This window comes from Sinohyriopsis cumingii, chromosome 7, assembly GCF_028554795.1.
Source record: "Sinohyriopsis cumingii isolate HCF-2022 chromosome 7, ASM2855479v2, whole genome shotgun sequence".
Taxonomy (NCBI): Eukaryota; Metazoa; Mollusca; class Bivalvia; order Unionida; family Unionidae; genus Sinohyriopsis; species Sinohyriopsis cumingii.
This window is the reverse complement of record NC_142967.1, coordinates 90248307-90268542: the sequence shown is the minus strand read 5'-3', so window position 1 is coordinate 90268542 and position 20236 is coordinate 90248307. Positions and strand designations below refer to the sequence as shown.

Here is a 20236-nt window from a genome sequence, read left to right as displayed (position 1 = left end):
AAAATAAATTTAAAGTCATTTCAGCATGGGATTTTTATGAAGACTTCTCATAATATATTGTTCATCCTGAATTAATATGGTACTGAACTGACACTCAATACAGCCATCATGGTGGTCATTTAAAAGATCTTGTTATTGTTACTCCTCTTAAATGGATAGTCATTTTGAGATCGGTTTTATGGTGTCAAGCTTGTCCTAACTGAAAATGCTGCAAATTGGCCATGAATAGTTCCACCATGGTGGCCATTTTGACAATATTTATACCATTCCCAGATGGATGGTTATATCAACATGTGGTTTTTACCAACAGACTTCTTATGGTACCTGGTTAGTCCTTAACGAAAATGAGACCAATCATGAAGCCGATAAGAATGCAACAGTGGCTGACTTGAAATTCTTGCTGTTACTACTCCCCTGAATAGATGGTTATATTGACATGGGGTTTTCACCTAAAGACTTCTGTTGATGTCTACATGGTTCTAAAAGTAAATGGTGTCAATCTGGCATCCAGTATGTCCACCATAGCAGCCAATTTGAAAATCTTGTTATTACTGAAAACTATTACATATGGTTTCAACACTCATGTGTTTTATGGAAGACATTGTCATATCTTGAATTCCAGGAAATTCTTTTCACCCATTAGAACACTATTCCCTTCAAAGAACTCTTGTTAATCAGTGTTGTCTCTAATTTGTGACAATTTTACACTCCTATATGAATCTCACTTCAGTTGTTGATTGTTTCTGTATTTTATTGTATATTTTGTGACTTTAATAGTAGGGTAACAAGACATTTGTTTATTATAGAAAAAATACATATTAATTTTTAAAACTCTGTTTTGTAGATGAAGAATGATTTCAAGAAAATGGAAGATGAAATGGATCACTTAGCAGCAAATATGTCGGCCATTACAGATTTTAGTGCCAAGATCAGTGTTACTTTACAGGATAGACGAATGCAAATAACAAAACTCTCTGGGGTTCATGCTTTACTTAAAAAGGTATGATGTGGGAAAGTTGTAAAGCTGGGATAAAGTATGAATTATACATATTTTTATTTCTGTAGAATGCATCTGAGTAAAAATCAGCATTCCCTCAACTTTGCTTTCATGTCAGTGAAAAGGCACTACTGAATATACTTGCTTATATGTTGAGTCCAACTGTTTGTTAGGAGTGATCAGTAGAACAAACAATATAGACCCTGATCTGCAGGCATGTTATGCTATGGCAGATCAGAGTCTTTGTTGTTTGCAGTTTGACTTGATTTATAAGCAAGTATACACTGCAATTCAACCAGACAAGAATAGAATGTTTGCTGGAAAATTCACTTGTCCATAAGCTTAGAAGAAATTAAAGATTTTGCCAAGCTTGAGAATTTTTTTTTGTTTTACACAGGATGCTGTATAATTAAAAGAAAAATCCTATTATTATGCAGCTTTTTGAAAAACATACTCATTCAATTTTTAAAAAATTTGAACATTACTAAAAATCTAGTTGTTGGCAAGTATCAGACATGTATTGTCTAGTCAGCAAGAATCATTTGTATTACTGAGTCAGCAAGAATCAGGTAAGCATTGCCTACTTAGCAAGAATCAGACATTGTAATGCCTAGCTTCATAATTGGTCATTGAGAACTGTTGAGCCATTTTCATTGTGATTATTTGAACATTGTCCAAATAAGGAGCCATTTAGATTTTACTGAGTTCATTTTGATGTTTATTATTAAAAGGATAAGATGTTTTATAACTAATATACATTTACTTGCATAGAATTATGGAGACAACATTTATTTCAGCAGTAAAAGGCTAGTGATGAGAGCAAAACAATACTTTAAACTTATTTTTATTTTCTGTTATTACATGTAGCAGTTTTTGAGACATCAAAATTGTTGCAACTATGAAGTTTTGCAGAATTATGACTTCTTGCAGGATCTGAAAAATCTGGTGCCTGTAACCCAAGGGGTGACATAATACTAGGACTGGGCTACAATATGTTGAAGTCAGGTAGCCTAGTGGTCCACTTTATTATATCATGAATTGTGCTGTATTGGTTTCCAAATATACCTCGAAATATATTTTAAAAACACTTGTGAATGTTAATGGCTAATAATTTGTTTAAAATGGATAATATTAGAGCTAACAGTTTCACATTTAAATATGATGTCTTTGCTACATAAGTTCTACTAACTTTAAGTTGGGCTACCAGGTTCTATATCTGATAGTTCAGCAGGTTACCATATAATATTTATCCATGCACTTAAACAAAGAGTGGGGAGGATGTTATTGCTGCCCCAGTATGTCAGTCTGTACATCTGTTCATGACCAAGCTTGTCATTGATTTTCCTTCCATATCCATTGCTCCAGCAGCGTTTCTTACATGACATGGAAACCTTTAGCTTTATGGGTGCTTCTGTTGTAGGAGAGGTACATTTTGGAACAAACTTTGATTTTTTTGTGATAAAAGGGTTTTATGCCAGTGATGAAACTTAACTTTTGATCTTTTTAAAGTAGAAAAACTCGAAATCATGTTCATATTTTTATCCTTCATTAAGTACACAGAAAAATAAATAGAATAAATAGAAATAACATGGTTTCAAAAGGGGCTGGAGGCTCTAGAAGCCTAGGGCAGGGGAAACAGGTATGAATGGCAGAGGGGAGATGGCTAGAAGGGCAGCATGTAGTATGCCATATGACTGCTGCACATTGGAATAGGTATCAATATCATTCTGATCACATTGGAATAGGTATCAATATCATTCTGATCACATTGGCATAGGTATCAAAAACATTCTGCTGCACATTGGAATAGGTATCAATATCATTCTGATCACATTGGCATAGGTATCAAAAACATTCTGCTGCACATTGGAATAGGTATCAATATCATTCTGATCACATTGGCATAGGTATCAAAAACATTCTGATCACATTGGAATAGGTATCAAAAAAATTCTGATCATATTGGAATAGGTATCAAAATCATTGTGATCACATTGGAATAGGTATCAAAAACATTCTGCTGCACATTGGAATAGGTATCAATATCATTCTGATCACATTGGCATAGGTATCAAAAACATTCTGATCACATTGGAATAGGTATCAAAAAAATTCTGATCATATTGGAATAGGTATCAAAATCATTGTGATCACATTGGAATAGGTATCAAAAACATTCTGCTGCACATTGGAATAGGTATCAATATCATTCTGATCACATTGGCATAGGTATCAAAAACATTCTGCTGCACATTGGAATAGGTATCAATATCATTCTGATCACATTGGCATAGGTATCAAAAACATTCTGATCACATTGGAATAGGTATCAAAAAAATTCTGATCATATTGGAATAGGTATCAAAATCATTGTGATCACATTGGAATAGGTATCAAAAACATTCTGCTGCACATTGGAATAGGTATCAATATCATTCTGATCACATTGGCATAGGTATCAAAAACATTCTGATCACATTGGAATAGGTATCAAAAAAATTCTGATCATATTGGAATAGGTATCAAAATCATTGTGATCACATTGGAATAGGTATCAAAAACATTCTGCTGCACATTGGAATAGGTATCAATATCATTCTGATCACATTGGCATAGGTATCAAAAACATTCTGCTGCACATTGGAATAGGTATCAATATCATTCTGATCACATTGGCATAGGTATCAAAAACATTCTGATCACATTGGAATAGGTATCAAAAAAATTCTGATCATATTGGAATAGGTATCAATATCATTCTGATCACATTGGCATAGGTATCAAAAACATTCTGCTGCACTTTGGAATAGGTATCAATATCATTCTGATCACATTGGCATAGGTATCAAAAACATTCTGATCACATTGGAATAGGTATCAAAAAAATTCTGATCATACTGGAATAGGTATCAAAATCATTGTGATCACATTGGAATAGGTATCAAAAACATTCTGCTGCACATTGGAATAGGTATCAAAATCATTCTGATCACATTGGCATAGGTATCAAAAACATTCTGATCACATTGGCATAGGTATCAAAACATTCTGTTCACATAGGCATATGTATCAAAAACATTCTGTTCACATAGGCATATGTATTAAAACATTCTGTTCACATAGGCATATGTATCAAAACATTCTGTTCACGTAGGGATATTTATCAAAAACATTCTGTTCACATAGGCATATGTATCAAAACATTCTGTTCACATAGGCATATGTATCAAAACATTCTGTTCACATAGGCATATGTATCAAAAACATTCTGATCTTTCATTGTTCCATATTTCTTGATAGAAGAGGAATATATATTGTTTGCCAGTTTTCTTATCAACATGCTGGTAATTTGAGGTTTTGCTTGTTTGAGATTGCATGTACATGTAGTTAAATTTATTGGCTCCTGTTCTTGTTACAATATAGGAAATAGGTGCTGATCCTTGTATCTTCAGGATGTTTTTCATTGCTTGTCTTGTAACTGTCAATAAAGATTATGGCTACATAATCAAAACTAGTTGTGTGAAATTTCATTCTATGCACCAATTGCAGAAATTCAGTGCTAGATCTCACAGTACATTCTTTTTACTTACGTTTTTTATGCTTGTTTATTTTCTTTAATGATGTCAATTCCTAGTGTACTTAATAATTATATCTATTTTTCAGCTTCAGTTTCTATTTGAACTACCAGGCCGTTTGAAAAAGTGTATAGAGATGCAAGCTTACAGTCAGGCCGTGAGGTACATATACTGCAGGGCTAGATTATTTCATTGTGTATAAACAGGTCCTAATGTACTTGTAGAGAAGATGCAAGCTTACAGTCAGGCCGTGAGGTACATATACTGCAGGGCTAGATTATTTCATTGTGTATAAACAGGTCCTAATGTACTTGTAGAGAAGATGCAAGCTTACAGTCAGGCCGTGAGGTACATATACTGCAAGGCTAGATTATTTCATTGTGTATAAACAGGTCCTAATGTACTTGTAGAGAAGATGCAAGCTTACAGTCAGGCCGTGAGGTACATATACTGCAGGGCTAGATTATTTCATTGTGTATAAACAGGTCCTAATGTACTTGTAGAGAAGATGCAAGCTTACAGTCAGGCCGTGAGGTACATATACTGCAGGGCTAGATTATTTCATTGTGTATAAACAGGTCCTAATGTACTTGTAGAGAAGATGCAAGCTTACAGTCAGGCCGTGAGGTACATATACTGCAGGGCTAGATTATTTCATTGTGTATAAACAGGTACTTGTAGAGAAGATGCCATACAGACTAAGGTTAATTGTAATCAGTAACTGTTTGCTAATTTGCTAAGTGATAACAGATAATTGTTGTCAGACAATTTGTTATGTAGTTTGATTATTTGTTATGTAGTTTAAGTGTTTATTTGTTATGTAGTTTAAGTGATTACAGTCAACAATACTTAGTAATCAAGATTACTTCCTGATTACAAGATGATTATATTTTCATGCAGATATTATGCTAAGTTTACAACTTGAACTGATTTTAAGATTAAACCTGTCTTGAAAGACTACCCTTTCTGCTAAAAAATCATGTTCTCTTATATGTGGTGTGTTATGATGGATCATAACACTTTATAATAAATTAATCTGTGTGTGGAGAAACTAGTCTCAAGACAGGTAGACTGCATTGACAGGTCATAACATTATATAATCAATAAATTTATGCTTTGAGACTCAAGTCTCTCAAGACAGGTAGGCTGTCAGGACAGGTCATAACACTATAATCAATAAATTCATGCTTTGAGACTCTAGTCTCTCAAGACAGGTAGGCTGTCAGGACAGGTCATAACACTATATAATCAATAAATTTATGCTTTGAGACTCTAGTCTCTCAAGACAGGTAGGCTGTCAGGACAGGTCATAACACTATATAATCAATAAATCCATGCTTTGAAAAAATGGTCTCTCAAGACAGGTAGGTTTTCAGGACATTTCATAACATTATATAATCAATAAGTCCATGCTTTGAGACTCTAGTCTCTCAAGACAGGTAGACTGTCAGGACAGGTCATAACACTATATAATCAATAAATCTATGCTATGAGAAACTGGTCTCTCAAGACAGGTGGTCTTTCATGGTCATAATACTACATAATGAATCCATGCAGCGAGAATATCTCTAGGTAGACTTTACTTTATTCACATTTTATACACAAATGCATGACCTTAAATTCACAATTGGCCTCATTATCTTTGTTTTATTTCATCAAATATAACTAGTTATCAAAAACAGTGCTTTTAATAGTGATGGTCCTGTCCATAATTTTACACATTAAAAAAATTTGAAACTGTATTTCATAATTGAATGATACAATTTAATACATGTCTTTGATAGAAAAAAAACCTACATTGGGTGTAGTAATGTTGTTGACCTAATGATATTCAAGTGGAATTCAAAGTATAGTCAGTGCCTTTCAATGTAGTCTTGCTGTCATCCCTCTTTTGCAAGATTCATACATTTAATTGAAAGCATTAAAAGTGCTTGAATTTTCAAATGGCAAAATGAAGGCCATGAAAGTGCTTGAAAATTAAAGTTTGCTAAAAAAATGCTTGAAGTCTTTCACTTTTTAGAGGAAAATCAAAAGTTGCTTGCATAATTGTCTAAAATGGTTGGAGTCATGTTTATTACTTGCATGAAGTGAAGAGAAGTGGCCGATGTTTAAACTCAGTATGTTTTACTTAGAGTGACATCAGTTAAAGCAGAGACACCAATCACACAATAATTTGTGAGTGATGCAGGCCATAAACATTGAATGCAGCATTAGAGAGGGTATAAGATATTGAAAGAGAATTTTTTTTCTTGGTTAACTGTAGGAGAAAAGAGTGGTGGGGTGCTGGGTTGTAATACTTATTCATATTAAATCTGTAGAAGTCGATTAAAGTTGCTAAATTGATGGGATACTTTAGGTATAAATCAGGTAGACATGCAGTATGTACAAATTCATGTACCAGTAAAGCTGGAGTTGCTCCCCCTATAAGGTCAGAAAGCATATAACCATTGCAAGCAAATACATATGAACTAAAGTTTTATGGCTATAATATGCTGAAGCCAAATCCGTCAATATGTTTGCACTGAAACTATATAAATTAACAAAATAACATGAATTGCTCTTGACCTTTTTAACTGGTATTTCTTTCATTGTTACCACCACTATGATTTTCCCAACATTTTTTATTCATTGATATTTGGTTATAGTGTTATTTATTGAGAAATATTTATAAAAAAAAAGAAAATCTTACAAAATATATGTATTCTTATCAAAATTCTCAAATTTCAATCTATCTTTCCACTTTTCCTTGCACTAAACACCATCCTCACTGATAAAGTCTGGGATATACTGAGGTTCCATTTTGTCAGGTTTTATGATGATGTTTTAATGTTAAGCAAACAGAAGCATATTCTTTGCCTCTTCTGTAAGAAAAATAAGAGAGATCTGTACCTGCCTCCACATTATAAGTGTGTTCATAAGTCGTCGGGGAACACTAAAAGATAAAGTGGTGTTAATACATGTAATTGATCCATATATTGTCATTTAATGTGAAGAAAACTTAATATGTAACACTCTCACTTGATTTGTCATGAATGAAATCTATAAAATTTATTTGATATATCTTGAAATGTTTCTGAAGAGTTTTAAATGTTATGCTTCCAAGGTTGAATGAACCCTGTAAATGACCAATACTGTCACAAGAATGAGTGGAAGTAATAAACAATCCAATATATGTCTGTATGTCATTTCGTCTAAATGTAAAATACTTTCAGTTATGAAGATTTAGATATTATTCTGTGATGTTTGGAAAAAATAATCAAAGGTAATTAATTACAACCCATAAAGCATCACAGTTTAGTAAGTTACATCATTTTAAAATATTTGACTTAAGGGTATGATTGCTAAATGTCTAAATGGCATGTTTGACTAACTGTCTTTTCACCACTGTGTAATTTATATTGTGCCTTTCCCAGGTACTACACCAAAGCCCAGAGAGTACTCCACCAGTACCAGCACATGCCCAGTTTTCAAGGGATTCACAAAGACTGTACTGATATCATCACTGAGCTTAGGCAGAAGCTCCGCAACCAGTTCAAAGAGAGAGAAGTGAGACATTTTTTTTTATAGATTTCAAATGTCTCTGATATTTTGTAGTTCATGCCTGGATTTCATTGTTTTTAACAAAACAGTTGCAGGTGGAAGAGTGCCTCCTATGGTGCTGACTGTATCAATTGTAGAGTCATGTACAAAACCCAGGAGAAGGTTGAGTTGCAGATAATTTTCATGTCATCATTGTGCATACCAATGATTCTAAATATAAGAGAGAGAGCGAGAGAACATCAACATACACGGTTCACACAGGACAGCTTCATTCATATGCTATACTTTTCACAAATATTCATGAAATAGTCATTCTTTGTCCATTCCAGTCCACCCCAAAACAGCTTGCAGAATGTGTGGACCTGCTACTTCAGCTGAATGAACCAGCAGAAGAGCTCTGTGATGAGTTTCTAGCTCAGTGAGTATTTTGGAGAGTTTATGCATCACATTGTTTATTAACTCAAACACAACAGAAATTATTCTTTTGAGTTCCTGGCAAATGTTTAGCATGGCATTAGCCAAAGTTCTAGATGTTGCTTGAAGTCATGGTGAGGCTAAAAGAATGCTTGGCGAGGCTAATATAATACTAGGTGAAGCTAATAGAATATTTGGTGAGGCTATAGAATACTTGGTGAGGCTAATATAATACTTGGTGAGCCTATATAATACTTGGTGGGGCTAATAGAATACTTGGTGAGGCTAATAGAATACTTGGTGAGGCTAATAAAATAATTGGTGAGGCTATAGAATACTTGATGAGACTATAGAATATTTGTTGAGGCTATTAGAATACTCAGTGAGGCTAATAAAATATTTGGTGAGACTATAGAATACTTGGTGAGATTAATAGAATACTTGGTGAGCCTATATAATACTTGGTGAGGCTAATAGAATATTTGGTGAGGCTAATAGAATATTTGGTGAGGCTATTAGAATACTTGGTGAGGCTAATACAATATTTGGTGAGGCTATAGAATACTTGGTGAGGTTAATAGAATACTTGGTGAGGCTATATAATACTTGTTGAGACTAATAGAATATTTGGTGAGGCTAATATAATATTTGGTGAGGCTATAGAATACTTGGTGAGGCTAATAGAATATTTGGTTAGGCTGTAGAAAAAATACTTGGTGAAGATAATAGAATACTTTGTGAGGATAATATCATACTGTGAATCTTGTCCTAATCTGTAATTAAACTGGTAAATAGTTTCAATCACTTGATAATTTTGATAATGAATTTACATGTGTATTATAAGATAGAATATTTATCGTAATTCACTGGTACACTGTTTTATTGTTAACCACTATTGACATAGTCACATTTTACACATCATAGACTAATCAGTATTGTTCAAACTGATATGTGTTTGACCTTGAGATTGGAGGATAATTAGTTCCTCTGTGTGTTTATTTAAACTGTGTGTACAGTAAACAGTCATGTGCATGAAAGGCAAACATGTCATGTCTGGTGACTCATTTAATCATTGTCCAGTCTGTCACCCATACTAGATGTTCATTAAACATATGGCAGCATAGTTTGCCACCCATACCAGGTGTTGATATACTAGACATTTGGTGACAAGTAGTGAGTAATCATATCTGGTCATTCTGTACCCAAGTCGTTTTATACCTAAGTCGTTTTGTACCCAAATGAGTCATTTTGTACCAAAAGCAATGGTCATTTTATACCCAAGGTGCTGGTTGTTTTATACCCAATGCTATAGTCATTTCCTACTTAAAGTACAAATATAACCACCAATATCATATAAAAAAAGTTATCTCATACGTTTCATTACTGGCAGAATCAAAGCGTGCATACATATCTTCGAGTATTTAAATAATTAAATAAATCAGTTTTTAAACACAGAAGTAAATATATGTAAAATGCAGTGCCAAACAATGAAAACAAATTTTCACTTGCCACGAGAAATATTAATATTTATACTTAGTTGAAAACAGGGATAATTTCAATTATGCCACTAACTTTTTAGTGTCTAGTGATCGTTGAATGTGTCCAAATTTTTGCACAAGTATGCTAATGCAGCCGGCAGTGTACCCAAAAATGTCTTGGCGGTCCGTATAGCATACCACGTTCAACACCTTTAATAGCAGGTGACAAATATTAAATTAACACCAGCATTAGTCGCTAGAGGAGAGAAACTTAAGCAACACTGTTTTATCTGCAGTCAACCCCATTATTAAAAGATCGCAGAATTTCTAGTTGCTTTTATTTGTAATTTTTTCAGTCATTAGTCATTACTAAATAAAACCAAGAAATATGACAATGTTTGTTAATTTTAACACTAGAAAAAAAACGACTTATTCATTTATTTAAACCTGGACAAGATTTTATTTTTTATTTTTACTGGCAATGTGAAGTTTTGTTAATTCTTTTTAGTACATAGATGCTATTCTACAGTGAAAACAATGCAGTTACTGTAATTATTTGTGTTAGGTCAATTTTTTGCCTGGAAATGCTTTGCCTTTGCATTTTTTAAGGTAGGAAAAAGATTAGGCCTAGAGAGGACGTGGTAAATATTACACTGCTTTATATTTGACCATGTAAATTAATGAAACAACCACCACCTTTGGTATGAAATGACCAGCACCTCAAGTACAAAACGACCAGCACCTTGGGTACGAAACAACCAATTTCCACTGGGTACAAAGCTGCTTGGGTACGGAATGACCATTAGCCGTGAGTAATTATCTAATTATCTCTTGATGGGGGCCCTGAGTGGCCAAGTGGTCTAAAGCGCTCTCCGATACGGATCACTACCACCTCACCTCTGTCTGCGTGGGTTCGAGTCCAGGATTCGGCCAATGTGGGTATGTGAGAAAGCTTGCCAGTAGCTTCTCGTGGGTCGATGGTTCTTCTCGGGGTTTTCCAGGGTTTTTCCTCCACCATTAATACTGGCCGCCATGCATAGCCTATCGTGTGCTGAAAAATGGCGTTAAACCCCAGAACAACAACAACAACAATCTCTTGATGATTTCATCTTATGGCTGTTGTTCCATGTAAATTATTTTCTTGTGTTAGTATCTTTGAGGGCCTATCATAGTTCTTCTAACTAATGTCCTAAAGTAGGTCTATTTGACTTGTATTTTATGCTTTACTATCATGATTTGTATATTTGTGTTTATGACCATATAGCTTTTTTCATGCATACATCCTAGCATACTTAGAAGACCCTTTTAGTTGGAAGTGGGAATACCTCTTCATTCATTGATAAACTTGCCATATTAATGACTCTACATTATATGGTATGAATGGTTACCTTCAGCAGGTTTACTCAGTATTGTACATGTGAATCAGTTTAGGATATAGATGAAAGGATTACATGCTGCATGCTTTTCATGTGACACTTCATCTCTAGGAGCTAATCAAGGTAATTATTAATCTATGAACTTTGTACTACTGACTTATGGTCACAAGCCAAGGGCAAAGGTTAGCTGCAATAAGATTTACATGTTTCTTATTAATATGCATCAACCAAAATATGAGGAAAGGTATTTTACATCAGTGGAGGTGACCTCTTATTGATTAATAAGTGAATACATTTGGATAAGAAACTAAATTGTTTCACTCATGAAAAGTCATGCTGTGTTGGCCTTCCCCAAAAATCAATAAGCAGTGATTTGTTTTGCAGGTTAATGCATATTTATGAGAATGAGGAAATCACAGACAGTTGTGGGTGAAAAGAGAATGCAGAAGATTTGTGCATGTGGCTTGTGACATTGTACTGGATATCACTATATTACTACAAGGATGCTCAAAACTTGTGACTTTCTCCATGTAAATTCTGGTTTCTGTGGGTGGTCAATAACAGTAGCTTCTAATAAGCAGATTTTAAGAGCAAAGATTAAAATAAAAAAACATTCAGTGTGAAATTGTCTTGAATTAGAAGAAGGTCTAATATTCCATTGTCAAAATCAAGTTAGTCTCAGCTTATTTCCTGCATGATTGATAATTAATGTCTAAAATGGTTACTGAGAACTGCTAAAAATTTCATAGAGATGAATTATGTAAATCAAAAGACATAATGTAAATAATTTAATGGGGATTTGCTTATGATGTTATAACATATCACCATCTCTATTTAATTTTTTAAATCCAACATGACATTAACAGCAAAAAATATAGATTGGCAGCCTTGTATACAATACAAACTTCCCCGCCACTCCATGTAAACCGACTTCCAGTTAAATGCATTGCAGAGTACTAATACAGAGTAGCCTGTTTACCATAATCACTGTGTCCTTGGCATTGGTATGTTTCAACTAATTTGAGTTTGTCAGATATAAATAATATTTTACAGACAATGGTCATTGGGGCAAATATGAACTTGTCCACAATCACTGATATTGACCCTGGCCAGTGGTCAAACAAGTCTTCAATGTGATGAGTAATGTGCATTACAAATATTGTAAATATCAAAGTTTTGGTGTGCTGATATCATTAAATGTAGCAGTATTGCAGTACAGCATTAAGCTAACGATAAAATCAATATTTCTTTGTCTCAGTGCCAACCTTTACATTGATTATTTTTATCACCCATTTGTATTTTATAATTGTATTCTGTAAATGATACAGCTTATTAATGTGATTCCAATGTGAGTGCTCTTACTTGTTGACATACAGTTGACTCTTGTTGACATGCAGTTGTCTTTTGTTGACATGCAGTTGACTTTTATTGACATGCAGTTGTCTTTTGCTGACATGCAGTTGACTTTTGTTAACATGCAGTTGACTCTTTCTTGTTGACATGCAGTTAACAACATTTATCACAAAATCAGCATCACCTGACTCTCAAGCTGAGGGTTGTCATATATATATATATATATATATAAAGAGAGAGAGAGAGAGCACAATTTAGAAATTCATGTATATGCTTCTAACAAGTGAATGAAACAAACAATCAGGGATAGCCCTACCAAGATGAGAAAAGGATCACAGTCCAGGTAGATTTCTCTGTTTCATGGGTGAAATGAAATATGGCAATTCCATGAGATTTCCCTATCCTATTGTTGATATTATAATAGCTAACATTAAGATTTTCATTAAGCTCAAATTCTCTCAAACTGGCACATACAAATATGTAGATATTATTTCAGAGTATCAAAATAATGAACTTGTTTGTAATGCTTTAATAATATTCTTTCACTGAGATTTTGTACACAGCTTCAGTTGGGCTCTTGGATTTCTTGTAGTTTTTGTCCTTTGTCCCCCAAATCTTGACCCTGTGTGCCTCCATGAGTACTTTTCCATCAGGAAAAAGGAATAAAAAATTGTGCCTTCAGCTTGCAAGTCCATCCATGTTTGCATTTATATTAGCAGTAAATCTCTGTTTTGAGACAATGTTCACTGTAACTAGAAATGAAAACGTTCAGGACTTTAAGGTAGTCAGCCATTTTCAGCATAAAATGTTTGGTGGCCATTAGTGTAACATATTTTCGAGGTTGATGCCACCACTATAGCTAGGAATATTTAATTTATTTTGAGGTTGAAATAATGACAGAAGAGACTGAATTTATGCAGATGCTTCCTTTGTCATTTAAATAATGATTTTTTTTTTGTTGAGAAAGAAACATAATTCAGAACAGGGATAATTACTGGTAGATAATGAGTGTACACTAAAGTTAAAGTGACAGCAAGATCCGGAACAGAAACTTTCATGGTGCACTCATTTCAGGTTCAGTAGTTATTCTAATATATATCAGTTACTTGAGCACATGATACAACTTTTATTGCAGTGATGTAAATTTGATATTACAGTGCAGAGAACAAAATTATGTTGACAGAATGGTCAAAAGAAATAAGATTATCACAGTACATTATGTACTGTTATTTTCTTGATTTCCTTCGTCCCTCTAAAATGGTGTGTGTCCTCCAATTTTGTAGAGGGAAGGCACAATGTCCTATGTGCTTGGGATTCTATGTGCAATCCTGCAGCTTCATTTCACTATCAAAATAAGGTTACTGTGACCTACCATTTTTACTGTTGCAATCATGATGCAAGGTTTTTAGATTATGTACTCATGGAGCTGGCGAGACATAGCACTGTACAAAATTCTTGCAGCAATATGCCAAAAGTTGAGATAAATCTTATAATTTGATAAATTAGTGTTTGATCAAATCGATTCTGTTTTGTTTACTATAGATATTTTTTCAGTGCTTGCCAGAAGCTTAGTATGGATCTAGCAGAGCTAGACCGACAGATCAAATTACAGATGGGGGAACAGGTAATACTAGAGAGCCAGAGACCCTCCCAGGCCTATCTCATTACACCTATGGTAAGCTGATTATAAAGTTGCATGTTCTGGTATAAACGATAAAGAGCTGCAATTTGACATTTTGACGTGTACATATTATATACATCAAATATTTATATATGTTAAATATTTGGTACATCATTGTTAGATCCAGAATGATTTATTATATTGAAGATCTGAACCGAAACCTGTAGCAGTTTCATATCTATGATACCTAGTAAATTATCATGAGAATAGCAAGCACTTGGTCTGTGTCAGCAAGTTTACCAATACAGTAGTCCCCCTTTTATAAGGCCACCCCTACTGCAGCAGGGAAGTGGCCTTATAATGAGGGTGGCCTTTCTAGAGGGGGATGACAAATGTGAATAGTAAATACATATGAAGAAAGTCACAAGTACATTTAATTATTAAAATTTAATACTTTTATTAAAATATCAGATGCATGTTGTGAAATAAATATAAAAAAAAATTGTCTCTCGGTCAGTTGAATTACTTTCACTTTCTCTTCTAAACTGAGAATTTGTCTTTTCCTCGATGACATGTTGATCTTTTTGCAGTAAGTTATTCATGTTGCCAACTACAATACTGATAAAACAATTTTTTATGCATCTAAACAAATTGCCGTGTATTTTTAAAGGAAGTGATCTTGTCACAGGATTTGTTAGTCGCGGTCTGGTACCCTATTGTTTTTATATATTTCTTTACACTAAGTGAGTGAAGCCAAAACGGCTTTGATATGTACCATTTAACATCTCGCAGATTTGATCTCGTGGCCATTAGGATTTGTAATTTTGACAATTATTGTCATTTGTAATAGCCACTAATTATCAAAGTGAACATCTTACTAAGGGAAGCCATAAAGGCTATCAAACCATTTTCCTGCTGACTTGTGTATTGTTAATCAATGCTGCCACTTCTCAGCTGTTACTACTGTTCAATATTTGTAATTTTAACAATTATCGAAGTTACTAAACTGGACATCTTATGATAACAGAGCAGTAAGGCTAATTGGATTACATGTACTTACCCTTTTGTATGGATTAAAATTTGAGTCTTTCTCGGCTTTATGGAATAAATGTGGCTTCCTGTGAGGCGTAAATGATATAATATTAACCTTAGTAGTACATGTACTTTAGTCAACACTTCTTTCAGTAATGAAAACCTGACATCGGGAAACAGAAATCAGTTTACTTAACACACATTATGAATAAAATACTGGTTCTGGATACATATCAAAATAAAAATGCGGCTGCTTGTGAGGGGTAAATTTTATATTATGGCACTAATATGCTGGTCGCGTTAGCCGGGTGGCCTTTCGTGAGGGGTACTTTTGAACACAAACTCGTTGGTGCAACGGATTCTGGCCATAAGGAGTGGGTGGCCACTGGTCGGGGGGGGGGGGGGGGCCGTTCAAGAGGGGGACTACTGTATATTCAAAGAAATATAACAATTTTATCATAATCCCACTTTTGTTGTCTTTTTATGATTATTTGGAATTAACCATTTCAGTTGATTTGTCTTGCAAAAATTTTCCAGTAAAGAGATCATTTAGAGCACCTTTTTCTCCCAAACACTTCTCCAAAAACTCCCCAGTAGATGAAATTGGATGAATTGTGCAGATAATATTAGTAATTTTGGTTTCCTTCTGTGTCAGTGCCTGTAGGTGCATTTTCTTGGTAGCAGTTTCAATTGAAGGCAGTATATTTTAATTACAGTAACTTACACTATATCATTTTAGAAAATACTTACCTCCCACTTTTGTAAACCCAGGTGTGATCTCCATCTCTGGCATGTACAGCGTTTTGGAGTCACCCATAGGTTAGTGGCATTTGCCCAGGCCCTTTGGTTTCCTCCACCTTAAAATGACCATACCACACTAACATAAAACCATCAAGAGTGTTTAATATAAGTTGTGAAAACTTGTTATTCAGAGTTGAATTTATAAAGTTAAACCTGACTTTGCTAGACGCCTCTATATGCAGAATATCTGCCCATTCAAGAACATTAATGAACCACCTTTTCTGCATTAAATTGCCATTTATTCTACTTCACGCAAGGTCAAATGTTAATGATCTCTTGAATATGCTTTATTGACAAGTTTGACTGTTTTAACTTATATTATGAGTTCATTTTCATTATTTTTAGGAGGAATCAGCTGAAATACAGGTATATTGAGGCAACCTGTTGTATCAGAACACATTAGATTAGCTACCTTTGGAGTGACTCTAGCCACAGTAGTTGGTGCTGGAATGTGTGTGTTAGCTTGAACCACTATACATTACGTAATGTGATAATAGCCAATCCTTCTAATCCTGAGCACAGTTATTTGATGCATTATACATTGCATTAAAAACATCCACAAAGAGAGCCCTTTTATTCTCCTGCCTTAGCATCACAAATATTGTAATACCCTCTGCCTGTCCATTCATCTGTCTGAACCTGTACATGGAAATCTACAAGAATGTAGAAATATCATAAGAAACTTAATGTGCAAGAGGGACATTATTTTTGGGGTTAAAATGCTAGTTGTGCAAAAATGTCAGTTTGTACATATATTATTATTTTAGACCAAAACTTATACTAAACCAAAAGAGAGGAAACTTGATATTTTTGAAGTCATAGCATAGCATAGAAGTAAGAGAACAAGATGTTAGCTAGGTTTTTTTCTCTAACAGCAATGTGGGTTATATAAAAAGTAATTGCAGCCAATAGCCAGTAGTCAAATTTTGTCTAAGCATACATTTAACCAAAATTTAGTTTCTGCCTAAGAGCCATACATGTAGACATTACAGCCAATAGACAGATTAAAGCTAAGCATGCACTGAGCCAAAATTTTGTTTCTTACCTAAGAGCTGAAACTTATGGTTATAAAAAGCAGCTTTCTAGTAAACAGCTTAAATTTGGCTAAACTTGCATTGCTGGTGAGTTAGTCACACCGAGTAGGGCAATAAGGATTCTTAGCCAAAATTTGGTTTATTGAAAGCCTGACTGGCTCCTCCAGCAGACAATACAATTTTGCTAGTTATGTGTAGGGATTTAGGCAGACTTTGCTCATCCCAAGTGTATAATACTTTGGGCTTAGAGATTTTAGCCCACTGCAGAGGCCTGATTTGATTCAATGCATAGCTGCCAAGTCTCCCATTTTTCACGTATTTGTCCCATATTGTGAACCTGAACACGGGTGTGTTTTTCTTGTTCAAAATCGGTTTTTTGTTTTTAAATTAAATATTTCCATGCAGTTTTCTGTTTAGAATGGGCTCCCAGTTCCATTCTGAGAGTAAATGCATCACATGTATATAGGGATATAGAGTTCTTATCACATTTATATATATATATAACAGAGATATAGAGATCTAAAATATCATTGGTTAATTTGAAATCAAGGCTACCATGCCAGTCCTTAACCAACATATTGGATTGCCCAAAGCAGTTGTTGCTATCATTGTATCTCATGTTCATAATATTTCAACTTCTAGTAACCGCTCTGGTCGGCCTGGAATCAGGATAATGTGACTGGGTGGGGCATCATGCCACATGTCTGCGGCATGACGACCCAGTGCTTGACATCATTGTAAACTGTCACACTGCAGACATTGTAGCGATATGACTGAAAAATTGTTAAAGCTATGTTAAAAAACCAAATCACACACACTCAACTTCTAGTTATGTCAGAAAGGAAAACAAAAGATTCAGAATTTTATCCAGCAAAGAAAAGGAAAACTGGAAGGATGATTATGCCACTATGTTTAGATTTGTGAAACTGTATAGTAAAGGAGAAACCACTCTGGTGGCCTAAGTGGTTAGAGCATCCACCTTGGATGTGGGAGGTCACAGGCTTGAACCCCAGCTGACCCATACCAAGACTTATAAAAATGGTATTAACAAAAATTTCTTTACACACAGACCCAGGGCTGGTGATTTTTAAAAAAATCACAAGCCCTGGCTTAAACTCCATAAGCCAGGAGTATAGTTTCAATATGTCCAGAATTTCCCTTTTTTTAATATTTTTTGTTACACATCATTGAAATTGCTGCAATTCATGTATAAATTAAATAGGGTTCAGTAGGTGGTAATGCAAGTGTCATTGGTATTCATGACTACACTCACTAGAGACTGGATAGTCCTGGTGTTCAAATGCCTCTGCTTGATTCTCAGAGCAAACCCTGATCAGAACCAAGTTGATGTAATGTGGAAAGAATTAATTGCCTCCACTGTCATTTTTTATATTTGCTAGTAATACTCCTTCTGCCAGAGGTCTGAATTTATTTTTGTTGATCTTTGCAGATATCTAATTGCTGCCTAAATCGGCTGAAATAATTATTCACACTTAAACACTATTCTGATGATTTAATTGATCATGCTTTGCGTTTTATATATGCAGTGAAATCTGACTTCAAAGAAATGTTGCTGCTGTTCACAAACTTGTTATAAATTTATAATACATATGGCTTAAACATTCTCAGTCATAGCAATGATATGTATTAACTTTTATTGTCCTACATGTATCTAGCATCTCTTTGATTTACCTATATTGGGTTGTTCCTGATCGTTGCTATGCAAAGTAGCACAGTGTGCTCTCTCACTGCAGTCTTCAAATACATCTGACTAGCTATTGTCAGCTTATTAAGTAATATGTTAAATGGTGGATAATACCAGATATCTTTGCCTTTTTATTGCCTCTATTTAAACTGCCCAAAGGATTGTTTTACAGCAGCTCCAGTTATGAATGTTTACTGTTTATACATGCTACATGTAATGCGGATATACTGAAGTGGTGGTTTTTTTCTATTATCGAAGATTACATTACAGTGACTTAATGTGAGTAAACACCTGACATTACTGTACTGTATATAAAACATTAATTCCCATCAATATGTGCCATCAAAAAACTAATTCAGAATAAATATTTTTTTAGTTAAACAATGTTAACTGCATCATGAGTTGAAAATAAGCGAATAAGGTGGGATATAAAACAAAATAAATAGTTGCCACATGTATGGTAGCTTAGGACTGCAGATTTGAACTGTTAAATTGAATTCACACATACTTTAGGCACCGTTAGATACAACAAAATAGGGCATTGTTTATTTACTGATCAGTTCTTGGTTCTTACATACACTGCAGAACATGGTTTCCTTGAAGTTTGTTGGATGGTCAGTCCTTTTTACAAGATAATTGCAATGATAAGGATTAACTGTTAATTATTCACACTGGTTGTCTTGTTTCTTTACTTAAGTCTGACGTTTAGGCATTGTGCAGTTTGATCACAGCTGACCAGAATATGAAATTGGGGGCATGTCTTGGGGCAAAATTAGATGCATCACAGGGAGAAACAGCGAGTCCTGAAAATTTCACGTATATTGTACCCAGAAGGTTGTCCAATATTTATTGAAAGCGACACTTAAGAAATGCAGCAAAAAAAACCTATGCATATTAGGTCCCAGTCTCCCTACTTTTTGATATAATCTCCCTACTTTTTGATTTAATCTCCCCACTTGATGTTTCAAAAATTGATAGGTATGGTTTCAGTGTAGTATGTAGTCATGTATTTCTGACCCAAAATTGATGTCTATCCAGATTTTCTAATATATGATATTTTTAAGCACAACAAACTTAAATTAAATACAAGAATATGTTAATTAAACTATGAATAGATACCTTCTGTATCATAATAGGTTATGACTCCTTAGCTTTCCTTAGACCATACCCCTTTGAACTCAATCTGCATTCAAAGGACCAAACTCCTTTGTGTGGGAAGTACTCAATCATCTATAAACTCCAGTGTGATAATTGTGGAAAAGACTACATTGGGGAGACTACTAGAAGCCTTGAAACTAGAGTTAAACAAC

General features: G+C 34.3%; 1 protein-coding gene across 2 annotated transcripts in view; it reads left to right on the top strand.

Annotated features, from left to right (window-relative positions):
- The window catches only part of LOC149795688 (vacuolar protein sorting-associated protein 51 homolog), a 65652-nt gene that overhangs the window by 4511 nt on the left and 40905 nt on the right, over nucleotides 1-20236 (top strand). The window contains exons 3-8 of one of the 2 annotated variants that reach the window (XM_089965557.1): nucleotides 845-1000; nucleotides 4661-4734; nucleotides 7986-8118; nucleotides 8442-8530; nucleotides 14288-14408; nucleotides 16533-16553. In XM_089965557.1, coding sequence (XP_089821683.1) covers nucleotides 845-1000; nucleotides 4661-4734; nucleotides 7986-8118; nucleotides 8442-8530; nucleotides 14288-14408; nucleotides 16533-16553 — 594 coding nt within the window. The remainder of the gene's footprint in view (nucleotides 1-844; nucleotides 1001-4660; nucleotides 4735-7985; nucleotides 8119-8441; nucleotides 8531-14287; nucleotides 14409-16532; nucleotides 16554-20236) is intronic. The other variant, XM_089965558.1, reaches the window with a different exon arrangement.